General features: G+C 34.7%; 1 protein-coding gene across 2 annotated transcripts in view; it reads left to right on the forward strand.

Moving 5' to 3' along the window:
* The window catches only part of LOC111046457 (nuclear hormone receptor FTZ-F1 beta), a 90,147-nt gene that overhangs the window by 61,637 nt on the left and 7,209 nt on the right, over positions 1 to 21,301 (forward strand). For both annotated transcript variants that reach the window (XM_039433057.1, XM_039433056.1), the window contains exons 3-12: positions 300 to 582; positions 5,565 to 5,600; positions 7,487 to 7,936; positions 9,376 to 9,649; positions 12,805 to 12,938; positions 13,536 to 13,628; positions 14,933 to 15,026; positions 16,129 to 16,519; positions 17,827 to 18,003; positions 20,063 to 20,315. In XM_039433057.1, the coding sequence (XP_039288991.1) occupies positions 423 to 582; positions 5,565 to 5,600; positions 7,487 to 7,936; positions 9,376 to 9,649; positions 12,805 to 12,938; positions 13,536 to 13,628; positions 14,933 to 15,026; positions 16,129 to 16,519; positions 17,827 to 18,003; positions 20,063 to 20,315 (2,062 nt within the window). In that variant the 5' untranslated portion in view covers positions 300 to 422. The remainder of the gene's footprint in view (positions 1 to 299; positions 583 to 5,564; positions 5,601 to 7,486; positions 7,937 to 9,375; positions 9,650 to 12,804; positions 12,939 to 13,535; positions 13,629 to 14,932; positions 15,027 to 16,128; positions 16,520 to 17,826; positions 18,004 to 20,062; positions 20,316 to 21,301) is intronic.

Raw genomic sequence — 21,301 nt, forward strand, 5'->3', positions numbered from 1 at the left:
ATTTTAATAAATTAAAATAGTTTATTGTTAAATAATACTTTGATTTTCATTTGTTATTTAAATATCAGTAGTCCTAAACAAGAAAGTTAACATTAGGGTAAAATTAAAGGGTACTTTTATTTTCAATTGCTATATACATCACTATGAACGATATTGAGGTAATTATTTTAGAATAGACTTGAAATGTGTTTAAATTAAAATGAATCAATTATAATATATACATGAACGACATTTAGGTAATTATTGTAGAATAGACTTGAAATTCGTGTAAATTAAAATGAATAAATTATTGTTTTCAGGGTGGTGAGACCGTGATGGTGGTGGAGGTGGGAAGAGGGGTGGCAGCGCAGTTGAGCTGCGCAGAGTGGAGTGAGAGCAGCGGAGGCGGCAGCAGCAGGTAGCTGGGGGGGATATGCGCTGCAATGGAGGCGGCGGCCAGTGGAGGACAAGTGTCGGTCAAGTGGACGGGGGCGGTGGCGGGTGGAGTGGGGGCAGCTAGCAGCGATTGCACCGGAACGACGGTCATCGCCTCCGGCCCGGTCACTGTCACCTCCATCAATGTGCCCATAGAGCACGACAACAGTCAGTATTTGCACAATATATTTTTATTGTCTTAAGCCTCCTATTGTAAAGGGTGGCTCTGAAGTCAGTTGACACGCTTTTCTGTTGCTAAGTTTATATTCATTGTTTATTGAATAACAGTGAACACAATATCACAATCAACTATCATAAACATAACCTCAAAATGAACTGTAGTAAACAGCTGTGGTTTGGTTTCTAACAACAGCTGACCTTAAAAATTGCTAGCGTCAACTGATTTATGGTCCACTCTGTATTTTAGGTCTCTAGTTCTATCTGTGAGTAACCAGAGACAAACGAATATCCTTCATCTCTATGGTGTATTCTTTCCTCCATGGTGTAACGTAAACTGGGACACCAGTGAGATAACAATGGAATGATTGTTTTAGCGGTGTAAAGGCAGGTGTCTTGAATAAGACACCAACGCTTGGTGTCTCCAGTATAATAAGTCCTGACACCAGCCGGAATATGGTTGTCCTATCGGTGTCCGGGCTGGTATCCAGAGAGTAATATACCAGCTTGAACACCAAAGGATGGTGTTCTCAGTATAAGTCCTGGCACCAGCCGGGATATCAGTAGGACACCAATGGTTGTCCTAGCGGTGTCCGGGCTGATGTCCTGAGTAAGACACTAGCCGGATACCAAAGCTTGGTGTTTCGAGTATAATAAGTCCGGCACCAGCCGTAATTACAGTGGGACACCATTGGTTTTCCTAGCTGTGTTCGAGCAGGTGTTCTGAGTGAGTCACCAGCCGGACACCAAAGGATGGTGTCCCCAGTATAAGTCCTGACACCGCCGGAATATCAGTGGGACCCCAATGGTTGTCCTAGTAGTGTCCGGACTGGTGTCCTGAGTAAGACACCTGCCGGACACCAAAATCTGGTGTTTCTACTGTAATAAATGCAATAAGAACTAATGACCCGCGACTCGCTTGGGTGTCCCAGCCTGGTGTCCTAATGTAATATGGGCCATATAGATAGGGAAAAAGACCTCTTAAGAAGACTTTCAAGGCAATTAAAGAGCTGTTATAAGGCAATTCATTGAATTACAAGGAGTACGGTGGAAAGTTTTCTGTTTATTTGAAGGTTATTCATTGGAATGCATATAGATGCTATGAAACTACTGCTGCCTCCAAAAATATTTCTGACCCCATTGTCGTGGAACTTATTAATTTCCTGTTTAAATCAACCCACCTTATTCCTATTAACAAGAGTATGAACGATTAAAGAGTTAATTTCAATAAGTAATTGATTCGTAGTTACGATTAGAATTGATAGAACAAGCAAACGAGTGAGCAATTTTGCTGTATTAAGTGATGTACAAGTGAACAACAAATCGTAACAAGTGAGTGTTAAGGGGAAATACAGATTCCAAAACTGGAGCCGGCCGAAACATGGACTCATCAAGTTGACATGTACATGACAAACAAGCAAGTTGCACATTTGTCCACTGTTGAAGCGCCCACGCACAAATCAATAGTCGACATGCGTTGACGTGGTTTACATGCTCGCTTGATTGCACATTTACGAGATGCGTTGATGGCTGGCTTGTCAGCGTACAACTAAATGACATTGCACTTAGTTGCATGGTTGTTGAAGAGATGCGGCTACCTGACATCAGCCATCTGACACAATCCTTGTCTAGCCGTGACCTTTAGCAAATGCTGATAACGGCAACATTAGTAACTGTATTCATTATTCAATCACCGTTCCAACATCTTGTTGTTCATATTTTGGTACAAAACATACGGTAATTTTGATTCTAGTGTGCCTTGGCTTTTGAATGTGCTAGCTTTCAGATTCATGGCATTTCTGAAGAATGATCAAATATAGTAACTATATTCAATCAAAGTTTCAACATCTACAGGTTGTTCATACGTATATATTCGTACAAATCATAATCTTGATTTTTGTGTGCCTAGGATCTTGAATTTGCTAGCTCTTAGATCCATGGCATATCTGAAGAATTATCAAATATAGTAACTATATTCAATCACCGTTCCAACGTCTGCTTATTGTTCATATATTGGTACAAATCATAATTCTGATTTTGGTGTGCCTTGGATCTTGAATTTGCTAGCTTTCAGATTCATGGCATATCTTTGAAACTATAAATAATTAATCAGTTCTTTGAATTATAATCACTGCACTTTGTTCATCGCTTGTTCCTGTAGGGGAACAATTGCTTTGAAAACCATTTCAAAATTATTGCAATAAAATCATAGAATTGGGTAATATGCTTTAAATCAACTAAGTACAGCTTGAAATTTTCAACTTTTCAGCATACAGTATTAGACATTTTCTCTAACAAGAGAGTTTTCAATGTGACAGGATTCTCAATTTTAGAATATATTCAATATATTTTGACAATTTTAGTTATCTCTTGTCATCAAAATATCACATTGTTCTTTGCTAAGTACCTCTCTATTCTGTCTGATACTCGGTCAAATCAAGGGTGGGTCAAGGTCCATCCTGTTTGAAAATATATTAATGAACTGAAGCCCAAATCTGGTTACTCTGTACTTGCAAGAAGACCTAATGTTGAATTTATGCTTCTATGCTAATAGCTATTATTATTAAGATTAAATTTCAGTACAGTTGCTACCGTACTGTATTTCCATGATGTAGAACCGATGCTGAATGTACAATATTAAATAATATGTACCATCTATGTGATTTCGAATTTTGATACATTCAGATAACAATGATGCATTCATAATTGATTCTAAAAAGTACATTCAACATCCTATAAATATAAAACAATACTTAGGAGTACATAAGTAACCAGATAAGCAGCCACCCTCATCAGATATTGAAGAAAAATAGTCACAAGATTTCATAAAAATGAGCTGATTCGTCTTGAGACTTTATTTCTTCAAGATCTGATGAGGGTGGCTTATCTGGTTACTCCTCTACTCTCAAATATATTTTTTATAGGATGTTAAATGTACTTTTCAGAATCAATTATGAATGCATCATTGTGACTTGAATGTATTAAAAAATCGAAATCACATTGATGATACATATTACATATATTGTGTGTTAACCATCAGATCTACAAGGGAGTACAGTAGGAACTGTAATATTATAAATCTAATCTAATAATAATATAATTATTACTAATTATTCATTGTGATTTGATTGCAATAATCTTGAAATGGTTTACAAAGCAATTTCTTCCTTACAGGAACAAGAAATGTGCCAAGTGCAATGATTATAATTCACAAAACTGATGAATTATTTTTCAGAGAACCTATACTTGATCATTCTTCAGTAATGCCATGAATCTAAGAGCAAATTCAAGATCCTAGGCACACTACAATAAAAATTATGATTACAACAAAAATATCAATGTAGAATAATTGTAATTTGAATGTAGCATAGCATAATATATGAACAAATATAAAGAAAATAAAAATCTCAGTACCCTTTTTTTGAAATATTTTATCACAACATGTTTCGGACATGTTTCAAGTGATCACTTGAAAATGGCATAAATGTCCGAAACATGTTGTGATAAAATATTTCAAAAAAAGGGTACTGAGATTTTTATTTTCTTTATATTTATATTACAAGTAGCCCTATACAGAAAAGAGATATATGAACAAACTAATTAGATCTGATTCATTGTACTTGTATGCGATTAGTTGAGGTCGCAAGGGGTTGAAGGAAGGAGTAGGGTAGGAGTGCATGAATGGAGGGTGTGCAGCGTGCTTATTGAGCGCGGGCCGACCGCTCTTGACCTCGCGGGGGTCAACCCTGACCGCTGCAAGGTTGGCAGAGGTCAAATGCAAGAGAGGCGCGCGTCGCCCTACAAACCAACCCTCCCTTCACCCCCATTCAACCCCCTGGCACGCTGTTCACCCCTGACCTACTTCGCACAGCCACCCTCTTCCTTTCATTCACTTCACATCTATTATTACGACCTGTTGTGCCGAATGCGTCACTGCAAGGGTGTTGCACTTGAAGGGGTTGATGTTCCCACTTACCCTAAATACCCGACAATCGTTTTAAAAAATAATATTTGTTATTACTGATTTATTTTTAGGATTACTTGATAGTTGAAAGAATAATGAATACATTCCAGTAGTACTACATTTTGATTTTTTTAAAGACACTAAATTTTAGTTGTTATTCATCTACTGTAGTTTCTGCAACGTAAAATGATTGATTGTATACTTGTATCTCTTATCAAGCCTAATATCGGGGCACCGAGCTTCGCTCGTTATTTTTATTTATTGATAAACAGAACACAATATTCTCTAAAATGATCGTGTTTATATTTCACAGCTGGCTATACGTCATCTTATGAATTTCGGGGATGCGATATTTTGATTTTTCACATACTCACTCGCTCACTCACTTTTTTACTATCCACAGCTGTTTCAGCCAAGGATGAATTATTCTTTTAATGTCGTTCAGCGAGTTTCCCCAAGGATGAGACCTAGTGCAATCGAATCTTCATATCATAAACCTACTAATTTCCAAATTTCGTGAAAATCGTTAGAGCCGTTTTCGAGATCCGTTAAACATAAATAACCAGATATATAAATGCAGAAATTGCTCGTTTAATATAATAGGATAGGCGAACTCACACATCAAAAGACGGAGAGAAAAAGTCAAACATATATGTAGACGGTCGTCTGTGTGCGTTAGAACTCTATTGATTACTTTGGATCACAAAACCATGGATCACTGGATCGAAAATCATCTTCACCAGAACTAGTTAGTTTTAACATGTCATGTAATTTAATGTACGCAAAAATGAAGTTGGGTTGGCAATAATATATCATTATCTCCTAAATTTTATAGAGAAGTTCTACTCCATCAATTTAGGCTATGTTCTGCAAACTTTGAATCAGATTGGTCTATGCATCTCTGTATTATCAAAGAGAAACAATAGTGTACACTTATGCTATTGTTTCTCTATGGTATTATTCATTGTATTACACTGCCAATCTAATTTTTTTCTTTTTCTGATTTCAGAGAATAATGCAACAAGCTTCCAGCAGCATTTGAACGGTGAGTCTTCTTACATGTATTATCTATTTTAAACTGAATAATTTCATAGATCCAAATTTGAATAAATGTACCACAGAATTTTTCATATTTCGAATTGAAAAAATTAGCATATACAGAAGAATTTCTATAAAGAAAGCCTGAATAGTATTTCTATAAAGAAATATCTCTTAGTACTGAGATCTCAATCGATGCAGCCATGTGAACATAAGCTGTCATAGAACGTTATGTTTCATTTTAGTCATTGATTGATCTAGCTGTGTGAATTTTTCCATTTTTTCGCCGGAATCGGTGGGGATAGACTGATTTTCCAGGAAACTGAATTCCATTAAGTAATTTACATGATCAAATTAGACTCTCCTTTGCAGAATCTATTCTTAATCAGAATCGGAATCTATAATCAGAATATATTCTTTAATAGGTTAAAGAATAGAATTGATTAAAGAATCTATTCTTTAGTCAGTATCTATTCTTCTTCGCTCTCGCAAAGTTGAATACTTCATAGCATTACTATCTAGAAGCCGCCAAACAAACAAAAATTGTTCCGACTTTGAATGATTGAATTTCATGTGAAATTTGCCGACAAATCAAACCTATAAAAAGAACTTGTAATGAGAATTCTAAATTTGATTTTTTATCGATATATTCCTCGAAATATGCTGCAAAAAATTATTGAACACAATGGTAGACCTGGGGTGAATTGTTTACAAAACTCCAGATTTCAGTGTATTCCACAATATTCCAATTTCAAATCAATAATTTTGCCCCAATAATTTTGATGAATTACGTATAATTCATCAATATTATGAATATGAGGCATTTCATAGAGAAAACACACATATGAGCATGCTTGTGTATTTATTTATTTATTCATATGCAAATACAATTCAGGCAAAAACAACAGGCATTTGCCCAAACTGCTTCAAACCTTCATTTGGAATACACAGTCTAAAGGTTATGTTACTTACGTAACTTAAATGATAACTTGATGATAATTTGCACACAATTTTGAGTCCACAAAAATGTATACTCATGCACATGCTTTCTCTATGATATTATGAAATTTCAAATTGAACCAAATTCTTCATTTGCCACGATACAATGAAATTTACAAAACAAAAAATCATTAAAATAATTATTTCTAGCATACACATGCTAAAATGGATATAATTTTTCTGAGAATAGTCTTACAGCCGTTGACAACAAAACAAGAGGTTATTGTGCTGCAAACCTTTGGTTTTATCTCATTTATTCAATTATTCAAAATTACAAACTTTCAGAAAAGTACCACAAGCTCAAGCCCATAACGGTTCCAATTCTAATTCATACAATCTGTTGACATTTACAATTTTTAGTAAATTTTTTGTGCTGCAAACCTTTGGTTTTATCTCATTTATTCAATTATTAAAAATTACAAACTTTCAGAAAAGTGCCACAGGCTCAAACCCAAAACCAATTCTAATTTATACAATTCTTTGACTACTTACAATCTTGAAAGATTGTTTATGAATGAATTTCATTTTAATTATGGATCCAATTAGATGGCTGAAGAATCAGCCTTTCTATAATCTTAAGTGAATATGGCATCCAACCCAGATACAATTGAAAAATTACCAAATATTGCTGATCTACCTGTTTTAAAGTTTGTAACATTGTTTTTGACACGCTACTATTTGAGTGAGCAATTAGAGATTATATTTTAGTAGAACATATTGTAAAATAAAATTGATATAATATATTATTATTATTATTATTATTATTTTAATGGATTACTGTATCAATGTTGATTGTTTGCGATCTTGACGAAGCCTATTGCAATTTTTTGTTTAATGGCAAATAAAGTATTCTTATTCTTATTCAATTGAAATGGACGTATTGTTTGTTTTTAGGTGTGAGCGGAAGCAGCGTGATCAGCGGCAAATGCAATGTGGTTGTGGGCAACGTGGCACTGGACGATTGCTCCGGCTCGGACGCTGAGGTCAGCAAAATAGACTTTTCGGGCGTCAACATGCGCCAGAAGAAGAAGAAGCAGCGGGCTGGGGGTGGGGGTGGGGGCGGTTGCAGCGAGGATGACGACTCGCGTGACGGCCTCCTGGAGCGACCCATGTCCTGGGAGGGCGAGCTGTCCGATTCGGAGATGCCGTCAGTCAAGCAGGACGAGGAGACGTCGATGGAGGGAGTGCAGGTGGGGGTGGGGGGTGCCGCCTCCGCTGCCTCCACCAAGCCGCCTCCGCTCAACTTCACCAGCGAGGCGATGGTCGACAAAGTGCTCGAGCATGTGAGGATCAGCGGCCTCAACTCGCACACCGAGTTACCGCTGCTTGTCGACAAACTACTCAGTAAGCTCTAATTCAAATTCGAATTTCATTTATTCCAATTCACAATTACAAGCAATAAGATCACAAAATTACACAGCTCAGCAATATGACAATCATACTTAAGCTGAATATAATTATGAGCTAAATACATAATGATGAATCATGATAACTGACAAAATTAGGAAGAGTACTGAGTAAGTTCCGCTGGTGTGACACATTATTTACTTTTTTTATATCACTTTCTTCATGATCTAAGTCTCCTTTATTGCAAGATAGTGAGAATCACTTCAGTATACAGAAGAATGTGTTAAGTAACATTATACTATAACAAGGTTTATAAAAACCTTCATAGACCTTGTACTATAACAAATTTAAAACTATAATGTTTTATTACTTAGAAAAGTAAATAATAGTCTATTAGAAATACAAATCACAAAGTAAATTATCCTATACGAATGTAAGCAGTATATGAATTTCGAATTATACAGTAGTACATAGCCAGACTTAATTAATACTATCTCTCATACATATGAATTTGTGATACGAAAAAGTCTGTGTTTGTGTGTGGAGAGGAGACTGGATTTTGTCCAGCAATTAAGAACCTGTTTTTAGTTTCCGACAAGAAACTAATTTGAAAATACAAGATCGAGATTACTAGAATCACCTCTAAGCAGAAATTTGCCATCTCACATTCGACACTATTCCACTATTCAATGTAGCCTATACTTGAATGTATAATAATAATTATTATTATTATTATTATTATTATTTATTGATAAATTATCATGTAAAATAATTTGGGGAGGATCAACAGGCACAGCCCAAAACTTTTCCTCCCCCGAATTTTGATTCATTAAAATAGTCCAGAAAAAAGGTTATGTTTTTTTCACTTTATAAAATTTTGTCCAATTTTCTTACGAAAGACTTGAAACAATTAATTTTGAATTAAGAAAGATTAAGATCCGAATTGATAACAAAATTTCTTCTACTTAGCACTCAAAACTGTGAAATAAATATTAATGATTAACTAATGATTAAAGAATTTATGGAATGAAAAATGTAATCTATAAAAGATTTTTTCTTATTCAAATTTTACAATGCATAGCTTATCATTTCCAATATCCTAGACGTTCTCTCAGAGAACAATAGTGGAGGTAAAGAGAATTAACTATCAAAGATGATATATTTTTGCAATTTTACAGTATTGCATTATCTTCATTCCCAATATAGTTTATTTCCTATGTTTTTTTGTTTGGCAAAGTTGTTTTTAATTTCTGTATTTCTGTGTTGTACAGGTTGTAGTTACAAACCTGTAAAAGTAGGAGTTACATTGTACTAATTATTTTTCCAATATCTTTTACATTCTCACAGTAAAATATTCAATCTAGAAACTATTTTTTATATTATTATTGTTGGTCAAAGTTACATTTGTAAATTGTGTGTATTTGTGTGTTGTACAGGTAGCGGGTACAGTCCTGTGATGCAGCAGAGGCACACGAGTAACGGCAACAGTAACACGAGTAAAGGCGGCGGCGGTCACGTGGGTCCCACTCCCAGTCCCGACTCGGCTGTCTACTCGTGCTACTCGCCGACTGCCAGCCCTGTGACGTCACGGCACGGCGTGCCATCCTCGTCATCGGGCATCTCGTCTCCGTTCACGCCGTCGCTGTCACGCAACAACTCCGACGCCTCACAGTACGGCGGATCGCAGCATTCCAGCTGCTACAGTCAGAGGTCAGTCATACCAACATAAGGCAGATTCCCATATATCACTAACATTGAACGTGTGTCCAGTACAGTAAGAATATTATTCCCATAAGATGAGACTATTCATACCAGCTGATCGTGCAGGTAAGATTCAACTCACATCGTAAAACTAATGTGAACTCTCACGAGGTAAAAGGGAAGGTTAGGTTTTTGCTTTTAAATGACAATATATTGATTGTACTAGTAGGTAACCTGTGCTTCGCAAGGGTCTATTTTAAAACTTTGCAAAATGAAAACTTGACGTAATAAAAAATTCGAAATTTGAAAATAGGCCTATAACCATCCTCGGTTAATGAAAAATCTTTATGCAAAATTTCAAATCAATCAGTCCAGTATTCAGACGTGATGATGTGTCAAACATAATTTTCCTACATCACGTACGTGTATGAGCCAGCTCTTTCCATTATTATAGTAAAGATGATGGATAGATGCACAGATGGATAGATGATTTATCAGTATCTTTGAATGAGAATAACTTTTGAACGGTTTGAGAAATCGGTGCGGTTTTGATGCGACAGAAAATCAGTTATTTTTATTCGAATAGGATCCCCAATCATACCTATCATCTAATGTCCCTTTTAAAAGAAATGTTCAGCTGCTTCTATACAACAACTGGAAGCATGACAAGATGAAAACTTGACGTAATGGAATCTTGAAGAACTGAAAATAGGCATATAACCATCCTCGGTTAATTAAGAATCTATATGCAAAGTTTCAAATTAATCAGTTGAGTATATTTCAGACGTAATGATGCGTCAAACATATTCCCTATTCTTTACGTGTATAAGCCAGTTATTTCCTTTATTATAGTATAGCCTAGTATATTCAATGATAGGCCTACAGCATGAAGACTATGTCCATTTCATTTGTACTGGTGGCAAAATTTTAAATTAAAAATAATTATTTGATAAAATCCAAGTTCAATTGTAATGAAAACAAATTCCTTCAAAAAATAATCGATAATAATACGTTTCGAGGGAAAAAAAATTAAGAACAAAAAAATTGGGAAGAATCGGGAATCGAACCGAGGATCCATCGCTCCTTAAGCTAGCGTTCTACCGTTAGGGTACGTCCACAATGCACGCTGGTTAAGCAGGTAGTCAGATTTAGATTTTCGGCGCCGAATATCTGACTCTGGTGTATCTGACTTGGAGGTGTCCAAAGTGCAAGCAGGTTGGCAGGTTGGAAACGTCACCTGCCCGTTTGTGATCAGGTATCATGGATCTTACAAGAGAAGAGACAGCAGCTTTACTGCTGCTTACTGACAATGTGGTGACGAAGTTAAAAGACCTGTGAGAAGTGAAGTGCATCCTATTAATAAGTTAGATCTACTTACGGGGAATACTCACATCTTTTTCCGCAGCTTCTGGCCGATGAGAACAGTTTTTCGAATATTCAGGATGAGCCCGAACACATTTTATTTTATTCTGTCGAAAATCGAACACAAGCTTACCAAAAACTGGGCGAATTACCACAAAACCCCTATTCTTCCAGAGGAGAGACTGCATATCACGTTGAGTTATGCAATGAAACAAATTTTTCTCAGTTACATTATTTATATTTTGTAATAAGAATTAGAAAAAAAAAACATTTTAATTGCATTACTTTTAAAATCAGACTGAACATGTTAAATTGTTAAATAATCTAATAATAGAAAAATACACAGAACTTGCTTAATGTGTTAGTTGAATTGCTCATAATTAGGATTATACAGTTTGATGACTCTGTGAATTTCGTGCCTCCTGAGAACTCCCCTTGATTCTGCGGAAATGTTCCTTGGGGGGATGTCATCATTGATAGTTGGTAGTTGTTGTCGACAGATGGCGGCCTGCTGTCATAACAAGAGCTCGCTGTAGATGGCCTGCTGCTTGTATACTGGGCGACTGGGGTAGATTGGTGCTAGATTGGGTATTTTAATATTTAAATATCTATCACATTTACTTACCATCAATCTTCATTTGTGAGGCGATATTCCTCCAACAAACATCAACTATGTTCCTATTAGAATGTTCTTTCATTCGTTATCCCAAATCGGTGGATTTAACTGCACTATTGAAATTAGTTCTTCTATATCCATCACTAACAACTTATAACAACACGAACGGTCCGACTCGCAGGTTATCTGAAACCAGAATGAAAATTCATTCCGGTAAAAATCTGACTCAGACAGCCTGCTCGCAGGAAATCGGCGCGCTGGTGCACTATGGACGCTTCCGTTTGACTAACATGGGAAAGTAAGCGGGCCGAGTCTGCCTCTATCGGCGCCGACTGTCTGACTCAGAAAACCAGCGTGCATTGTGGACGTACCCTTACGCTAGACGGCCGTTCGAAAATATTAGTCTTGTAACAGTACAGCATTATAACCTCCTAAAAAACACACACTTCTGAGCTGCAACAATGTAGCCTATGGAACTTCATGTACGATAGCCTAGATTTGAACATTAATTCTGAAAAATCTAGAAGGAAAATTGAAATTTGGGCTTCCAGGTAGGTGCACGAGATTGATATTTTTAGAATCTATGTGCAAGATTTGGAGATCTAAATCATTTCCGTTTTTCCGGTATGCAATCCACAAGTTGACATGTTTTGATACGAACACACACAACCCTACTCTCTCTTATTATATAGATGGTACAGGTACTCAAATAATACATAGGAACGTATTAATTAAGTAAATTAGGAAGACCAGGTGACATTAAACTCACCAAAAGAAAAGACAGACGCATTCAAGTATCTGCAAAACGAAGACATTGCTGCAAAACTAACTCATCCGGGCGTCGACTCGAATAGAACAGACTGAGTTATGAATTGAAAGGTAGTAGAAAGGGGAAAAGTAGAGAAGGAACTTTCGTTACCAATCCTCAATTCTAAATTACATACTTTTCAAGTGCAGTTGGCTATATAAATGATTTTCAGAGGCGGGTGATTTGAAATTCGATGACAATGGTGAAGGCTGTCCTCTACATTGATATTATTCACCTTGTAAAGTTATTAATTAATTATAGTTTTATTTTTTTAATTAAAAAAATATTTCAAGTATGTTACATAGTTTCACATTGCACATTATTACATTATTACCACACTGTGCTATTTTGCTTAATAATGTGTATTTTGATTTGCAGCTATTCATCTGTATCTGTGTCTCCAACTCAGTTCTCCCCCACTCACTCACCAGTCCAGGGTCGCCATATTCACAGGCCTGGATTTCCCTCACCAGTATTGAACTCACGTGGAATTCAGGATTTTCCCGTTCAAGGTATGCCTCAACTACTTCCACCACATTGGATATTTCATGTGAAATCAAATGTGAAGCATACTATTTTACTGAGTAAATATTCTATTTATTGAATCTGACTTGAGATTCACCTGCATTTTTAGGTTACCCTACATTAATTTATCAAAAATTTGATTTGTGATTTTCTGCTAGTAAGAATAGAGTAGAATTCAATTGATATTGCAATACTATCAACAAACTTACAATATTACAAATATTTAAACAAATACAGTGATTTCTCACAAGAATATAATTCAACCAATCATTTCACATTTCTATTAAAATGACGTTTTCTCAAATTGACTATTTGATCTTTTATCTTTGCTTGTGTTCTGTATGGTGGCAGTTGGGAAATTGTACATTTACTTGAAAACAATTGTGAAAAATTAAAACTACATCAACAGAATCAGGCTTCAACTTATTGGAACATATATAATACAATCAGGCAAAGAGGTTCCTCTTGTTAGGAAATGCAAATTTTTCATATGGATCTGTTTTTTTTTCAATTTTTAATTTTCAAAGTGTTTTACGAAATAATGCTTTTTGGAACGTAACGTTATTGTTGTTTGGCTTTTCTAGGAGGAATGGTTTATGGTGTGAACAGGCCGGGACATCAAACGTCAGCCAATGATGATGGCGGCCAACATGATTTACCTTCAATTGATCAAAACGGTCAGTTACTTTACCACCTACATCAATACCTAACTGCTTATGAAAATAATATTTCAAATCGCCATTATTAATCTGGACATATCACAATTGAAATTCTGCTGCAGAGTACATTTCGTCCATTGGCGTATTATAATATTAGTGGTGATGCTACTGTAATATAAAACCCACAGTAACAACTACAGTTTTTTGAAGGTTATCTTCATAAAATATAATATGATAATATTTCTTATCGAGAATAAATATTTAAATCTAGAAATAATAGTTATTGAGTAACTATTATATAGTTCTGTAATAGTTTCTCTCCGCTCTCTTTCATCTTGGATGAATATTCTTTTGAAATTGTATACCGTTAATTAGTGTAATAATAAATAAATATCTGAATATGCGACTAATAAAATTTTTGACCTGAGGTCGTTTCAAATTTATATTAATTTATTTGCCATAATATTGCTGAGGAATGTTTCTTCATGTAATCTTGAAAAGCTTTGTTGCTGTAATATATTTGACACATTGATAAAATAAATATTCTCAGTTACGAAATCTTACTACCGGCAAAGAACAACTTTCAGTTAGTTCGAACAACTATAGTGAGGTCCACGTTATAATGGCAGTGTTTGATTACCAATGGTATTGTTATCATTGTCTATCATTCAACAGAGCGGATAGCGCTTTCTTTTTCTCGCTTTGCTCTGTTGCCAGATCGTCTTTTAACAATGTAGAATTAATAATCAATTAACCAAATATTTCATCTTGATTATGAAAATTAATTATTGAAAAATATAATTTTCTTGCCTTATATAATATAATTGATTATTTTAAAGTGGTTTTATTCTTTATTTTGTGAATTTAAAGTTTGTTTCATGTTTTTACAAAAGTTTTACTATCAATCTATACAAATTTAAAATTGTTTGTTCTATTCTAATCTGTATTCTCAGATTGTGATTTGGTGTAGAAAATTGAAATGGACATAACCTATGTATAATATTTGGACAATTTGAAACTAAATTAGGAAATTGAAAAAGTTTTGGGCAATAGCCTGTTTTTTCTTTTCCGATCATTGTATTGTTTGTATTGCCAACCTAATAAATAAATAAACGAGAATGAACAGTCATAACCTGTATCAGCTACCGTCTATAGAAGGCATTGACAAGATAGAGGATCGGCAACGTTGTTCTTCTATCTTTCTCCACTACCATTATAACGTGGGCCTCACTATAGGTATGGTAAACTATACTAGCTACTTATTAAAATGATTCATTATTTTTTGCGCAATTGTGATTCAGGAATCACTTGTTTTTTTATAGAAGAGGGCAGCTTAGAGGATAAAATCAGTGAACTTGTACAGCATTCCCCGGGTCTGGCAACAACGGGGATTTCTCGCCAGCAATTGATTAATAGGTAACTACAACTTTTGTATATTCAAAAACTAGATTATATTCGGATCTAGAAAGTTTTTGCCCCGGTTGCACAAAAGACTGTCAAGTTTTAATCTCCATTAAATGCCACTAAAACCAATCAGAGAAGACTTCTCTGATGGAAAGCCTTCTCTGATTGGTTCATGTGGCATTTAGTCATGATTAGAATTTAACAGGCTTTTGTGCAATCGGGTCAATAAATTCAATACTCCTGCTACCTTCCTACTACATACTCTTATTTCAACTTCAATAACTCCTATTTACCATACTCACTGCAGTAGTTTAATGTGTTCAATTAATAATAATGAATAATATTGATAATTAATTTTGTAGTTTATTTCTGGGATTATACAAGTGGTTTTAGAAGTAGAAGATTGATTTATTATAGAAAAGATAAGATTTTTGGCTTGTGGTTACAAAACATATTGTAGCAAGCTACAAGTGCTAAAATTAAGATGTCATATCAGTAGAACCACGGAGTAAATAAACGTGTTGTTTTTCTTTTCTGTGGTAGAACCTAATAAAATATTATTTTCCTAATTTCCATCTACTTGCACTCTAAAGGCTCTCACAAGACAACGTTGCATAACCTGCTTTTATCAGTACTTCAATTTCATGTTGAAATCTATATACAAGTCGACTATCTATTATCTGCAATAGTCTCTATTACCTGCAATGATATAGTTGAATCATCAAAAACACACATAGTAACTATTGAATTGTTGTTGTTTGTTTTGTTATTCGTCACAAATCATAGCCACCCACCAACTTACCAGGGTATAATATATTACTTTTTACTCACTCACTTACTTACTTACTCACTTACTTACTCACTTACTTACTCACTTACTTACTCACTTACTTACTCACTTACTTACTCACTTACTTACTCTCTTAATTACTCACTCACTCACTCACTCCCAGGGTCATCTATAAAAATGAAATTAAAAACTCTTTATTAGGCAGAGATAATACTAAAGTCAAAATGTATGATCAACTCGTCATGATCTTTTATCTGCAATGAAATGGTTAAATCATAAAAAAACACAAACATAGTAAATATTGAAATGTTATTTGTTTTTCAGTCCGTGTCCGATCTGCGGTGACAAGATATCGGGATTCCACTACGGCATATTCTCGTGCGAAAGTTGCAAGGGCTTTTTCAAGCGAACTGTGCAGAACCGCAAGAACTATGTGTGCCTGCGCGGCTCGTCGTGTCCGGTGACGATTGCGACGCGCAAAAAGTGTCCGGCCTGCCGCTTCGAGAAGTGCTTGAACATGGGCATGAAGCTGGAGGCGATACGCGAGGACAGGACGCGAGGTGGAAGGAGTACCTACCAGTGCTCGTACACACTGCCGGCCAGTCTGGTTGGGGGGGCTGCTGGGCCCCCGGGCACCCCTGCCACCCCGCCTCCCGCCTCGGCCACCCCTCACAAGCAGGAGCCCAACGCAAGGCTTGTACCACCTCTACTTCAGGTAATTTCGTCGTTATTACAGGACTTTCTGTGAAATGGTGTAACAACCGAAACTAGTAGCTCAAATTATTAATTAGTAGCTCTTGAGTGGGAAGCGGATTGACTCAGTGGTCGCGCTGATAAGCTATCGCTTAGATAAGTTAAGAATCATGCGCCTGCTACTGCTGTTGGAAGGGTGACCGCTTGACCGATTCATGAGTTGTAATCGCTTCCCGGTGATTCGGAACCCACCTAAAACTGTAGGTTCATTCATCTCTCATTATCATCTGCCTCATTACCCACGCACAAACCTAGACCTCATGTGGGCATCACCCTCAGCAAAAAATTGTTTAAATAAATTGGTGGTTTTGTTGTATATTATTCTATTTGTGAATACTATTACAGATCACATAAATATGATTGGGATGGAATAACAGTCTCAGCTCAAAACTATTTGACAATATTAAATAGTTTTTATTCAATACAGTTGTTTTAAATCCTCTACTTCAAAGAAAATTGAAACAGCTTCTATTCTCAAGATGTATCAGCTTATAGTGATTGAATTATGTACTAATAAATTAATTCAATAATTATTGTACAATCACATATTCTATCGACATTGAGATTGAAATTTAATTGTGAAAGTCAATTCTTTGCTGGCTCATGCCCAACACTTTTCCTCTTCAAAATCGAAATATAGTCTAGGTCAGTTTCAAAAGAACAATTCATACACCGAAACACAAATGCACATAGGTGTTCTCTAAGTGGTAGAGTGGACAATACTGTCCAAACTTCGTCACGTCATCAAATAAAATAGTAATTCTATTCATTTCATTGATTTCTTGATAGTTTGGTTCATTTCTAATTTTTTGCAAATTGCTTTAAAAGCGCGTAGTGAACTAAGAAAGTTATATTTCTTTTCCCTGTTAACTAGTAAATGAATCTATTTTATTTTCCTTCAACATATAAGTAGAACATTTTAAAATAATTGTTTATCTAAAAATTCTCCAAAACATTTAACTTTTTACATGATTTTTCCTTTTCATGAGAAATTGTGCAATTTCAAACTTCTAATAATGATAATTTCTCTTTCAAACTCCTTATAATAATAATAATTCCTCTGATTGACAATAAGTTGCATCCAGAGAGGTTTTTGTTCAAATAGATACATTTTTATTCTGATACCAAAGCAAAGCCCGACTCAAGGAATTGCAAAAAATAATTTCTGATTATGATACTTGATTATAATGATAGTATCGCGGTATTCATAATACACTTATTCTCTTGTAATAGACTTTCAAAATATTCAAATTTAATGTCCTTTTTCAGGAAATGATGGAGGTAGAACACTTATGGCAATACAACGAACAAGAAAATAGGCCTAGTAGATCGTCTAACCCAGGTTCAGGGCCAGACTTCCTGTCAAATCTTTGTAATATTGCTGACCATCGACTTTATAAAATAGTCAAGTGGTGTAAATCCTTACCACTCTTCAAAAACATATCGGTAAGTGGTAATACTGCAATACTTGGCAAGTAATAATTATGTAATTTATATGTTTTAGAATAGAGAATCTATCTTCACTGTAGTAGACAAATGCTATAAGCATTGGAGAATTCAGAGTTCAAAAATTTCTTGAAACTCCAGTAGATAGAATGTTTTTGAACATCAGGTTTATGATCAGTACACATCTCAAAAGTATTCTATTGTGCTTTGTGCTGATATGAAATCCGATTTAGTAATTGTTTTTTAATCGTTTCTAAGGGAAAAATAGTAAAGTATAAACTCTGTAATGCAAGTTTGAAGTAGATATCAGTCTATTTAAATCAGTCTATGTGTAACCTTATCTGAAATTGGGAGAGGAATAGAACAAGGTTACCTAATTTTTTCCTCTCCCTATCATTTTGATGATGTACATTTTGTATGAATCAATAATGAATAAAATAGTCTTCTTTCAATAATATTCAAATAGAAGATAATATTTTCATGGAGTCAGAAAGAGGTTTGTATGAACCTACATACTGAAATTTAAATATACACTTAGTAATGTGTGCTATATAATTATTTTTCGTCTCTGATAACATTCCTGTTTGAATTTGAATTAATTGCAAAAAAATATTCCACATACACAATCTTTCTAATTTGATCAATTTATCAGCCAGTCTTTCATTGTATTTTGATAGCCAGTCTTTTGACAGTTTTGACTAAGCAGTTTAGAAATTTGATCCATTTCATATCAGACCAGATTATTTATTCACATACCGTAATGTTTAATATTATTTGGAACGAAAGAAATAAAATATATGACAATAGGAGAAACCTTGTTAGCTGGAGTTAAGAGTTCCAAGCGTGGAGTAGGTCGATTATTTTTTATTCAATTACAGAAAATCACTAGTATCGTTGTAAAATGTTTGAATTGAACACGACTAGTTTTAAAATTTTATGTCTATAATTTAAATATATTAGAGGATATCAATCAATCATATTTATTCATCAAATGTACAAGTACATTGAATATTGTCACATACACATATTGTCACAGAAAACAGAGAAAATCAAAAGAACAAATCATCACACAAATACAGTCAAAATAGCATAAAATTACTCCTGAAGAAATTCCTGAAAGGAGTACAAAGACATTCCCACCAAATAGTCCTTCAGATGAGCTTTGAAACATCTTATATTTTCTATAGACTTCAAATTACTAGGCAGCATGCTAAAGTATCTATCACCCATATAAGTTGTCCTCTTTTTAAAGATTTCCAAGTTATGTCTTTGAACAATTCTTCCTGATCGTGTGTTATGACAATGTGATTTACTATTTCTCAGTTCAAAATCAGTAGATTTTCTATAGTACATTATAACATCATTAATATATTGCCCATAAATTGTTAATATGCCTAGCTGAGGAAAAATATGTTGAACAGAGTCATTCCTTTTGATTTTCATAATAATTCTTAGTGCTCGTTTTTGTTGAATTAGTATTTTATCGAGATTTATCTTGGAAGTGCTACCGTAGATACATAGACCGTAAGCTATATTCGAATGTATCAATGCATGGTAAATGGCTACTACAGTAGTTAATTTCTATAATAATTGAACATTCAATGAACCATATTAAAATACTTTTTTCGGAAAATATGGAAAACTTCTTATTATTTGTTTTCATTTTAATGCAGTAGACTCCGGTTACAACGCGGTTGAAGGGACAAACCGTTTCTGAGCGCTGAAACCGGAGTAGCATTCTAACCATAGTTGGCATTTATTGACAGTGGAATTTAGTTTTAAGACAATCAAACACTAAACAGCTATGTAAATCACTATGCCATTTTTTAATTTATTATGCATTTTGTACACTTTTTTGATAAATACGGTAGCGTACTTAATTATCTACTCTTAAAAATAATCATTGTTAGTTTTTTGAATTTTTCTAGATTTAAGAAATTTGTTATCAATGTTACCTGAAATTTTATGTGTATTACTTTCCATTTTACAGTTATTATACTAGTGTATATAATTCTTAATGTGCTGTGTATTAATTTGTGATGTTGGCTGGTTGTTGTAGATCGACGACCAGATCTCGTTGCTGATCAACGCGTGGTGCGAGCTGCTGCTGTTCTCGTGCTGCTTCCGGTCGATGAGTTCGCCGGGTGAGATCCGCGTGTCGCTGGGCAAGTGCATCTCACTGGGGCAGGCCAGGCAGCTGGGTCTCGGCCCCGCCATAGAGCGCATGCTCAACTTCACCGAACACCTGCGCCGGCTGCGGGTCGACCGCTACGAATATGTTGCCATGAAAGTCATCGTACTGCTCACCTCTGGTCAGTCATAGTAATAATACATTTTATTTCCATTGAAATACAAATAAGCAATCTAATCAATAAAATGTACATAATATATGTAATTTACTACAAATATAAATTAATTGCATTTTTACTCAACTATGGGAAACCCATGTTCTAGAGCAGGTATAGTAGTAATACAAAAAGTAGTCATACATTATGCATTTCTCACTTCAATTTATTAGTACATGTTACAGTCTTCACAAAAAGAGTGTTGGCTCTTGCTTCTAACCAATGTATTTGTGAATGTCTACACAATTTGAGTCTATACAAAAAGAACATTGGAAAATTCCATATATTTCTAATTTAAATTTATTTGTCATGTCACATTTGAGCATTGACAATTATTGTCATACATTTCTAACTTCAATTTATTTGTACATGTCTCAGTCTATACAAGAACAGCATTGCCAATTGTCATACTTTCTAACTTCAGTTTATTTGTGCATGTCACAGTCTATACAAAAAGAGCATTGAAAATTGGTATATTTTTCTAATTTTAATTTATTTGTACATGCCACAATCTATACAAAAGAAGCGTAGAAAATGGCCATACTTTTCTAATTTCAATTTGTTTGTACATGGCATAGGCTATACAAAATGAGCGTTTGCTATTGCCATACATTTCTAACCAATGTATTTGTGAATGTCACAGTCTATACAAAAAGAGCATTGAAAATAGCCATATTTTTCGAATTTCAATTTATTTGTCTCATTTCTCAGTCTTTACAAGAACAGCATTGACAATTATTGTCATACATTTCTAATTTCAATTTATTTTTAAAAGTAAAAGTTTTCACAAAATAAGCGTTGGCTATTGTCATACTTTTCCAACTTCAGTTAGAAAATGTGAATGTCATAGTCTATACAAAAAGAGCGTTTAAAAATGCCATACTTTTTAACTTCAATTCATTTGTACATGTCACAGTCTACACAAAATAAGCGTTGAAAATTGACATAGTTTT

Source organism: Nilaparvata lugens, chromosome 7, assembly GCF_014356525.2.
Source record: "Nilaparvata lugens isolate BPH chromosome 7, ASM1435652v1, whole genome shotgun sequence".
Taxonomy (NCBI): domain Eukaryota; kingdom Metazoa; phylum Arthropoda; class Insecta; order Hemiptera; family Delphacidae; genus Nilaparvata; species Nilaparvata lugens.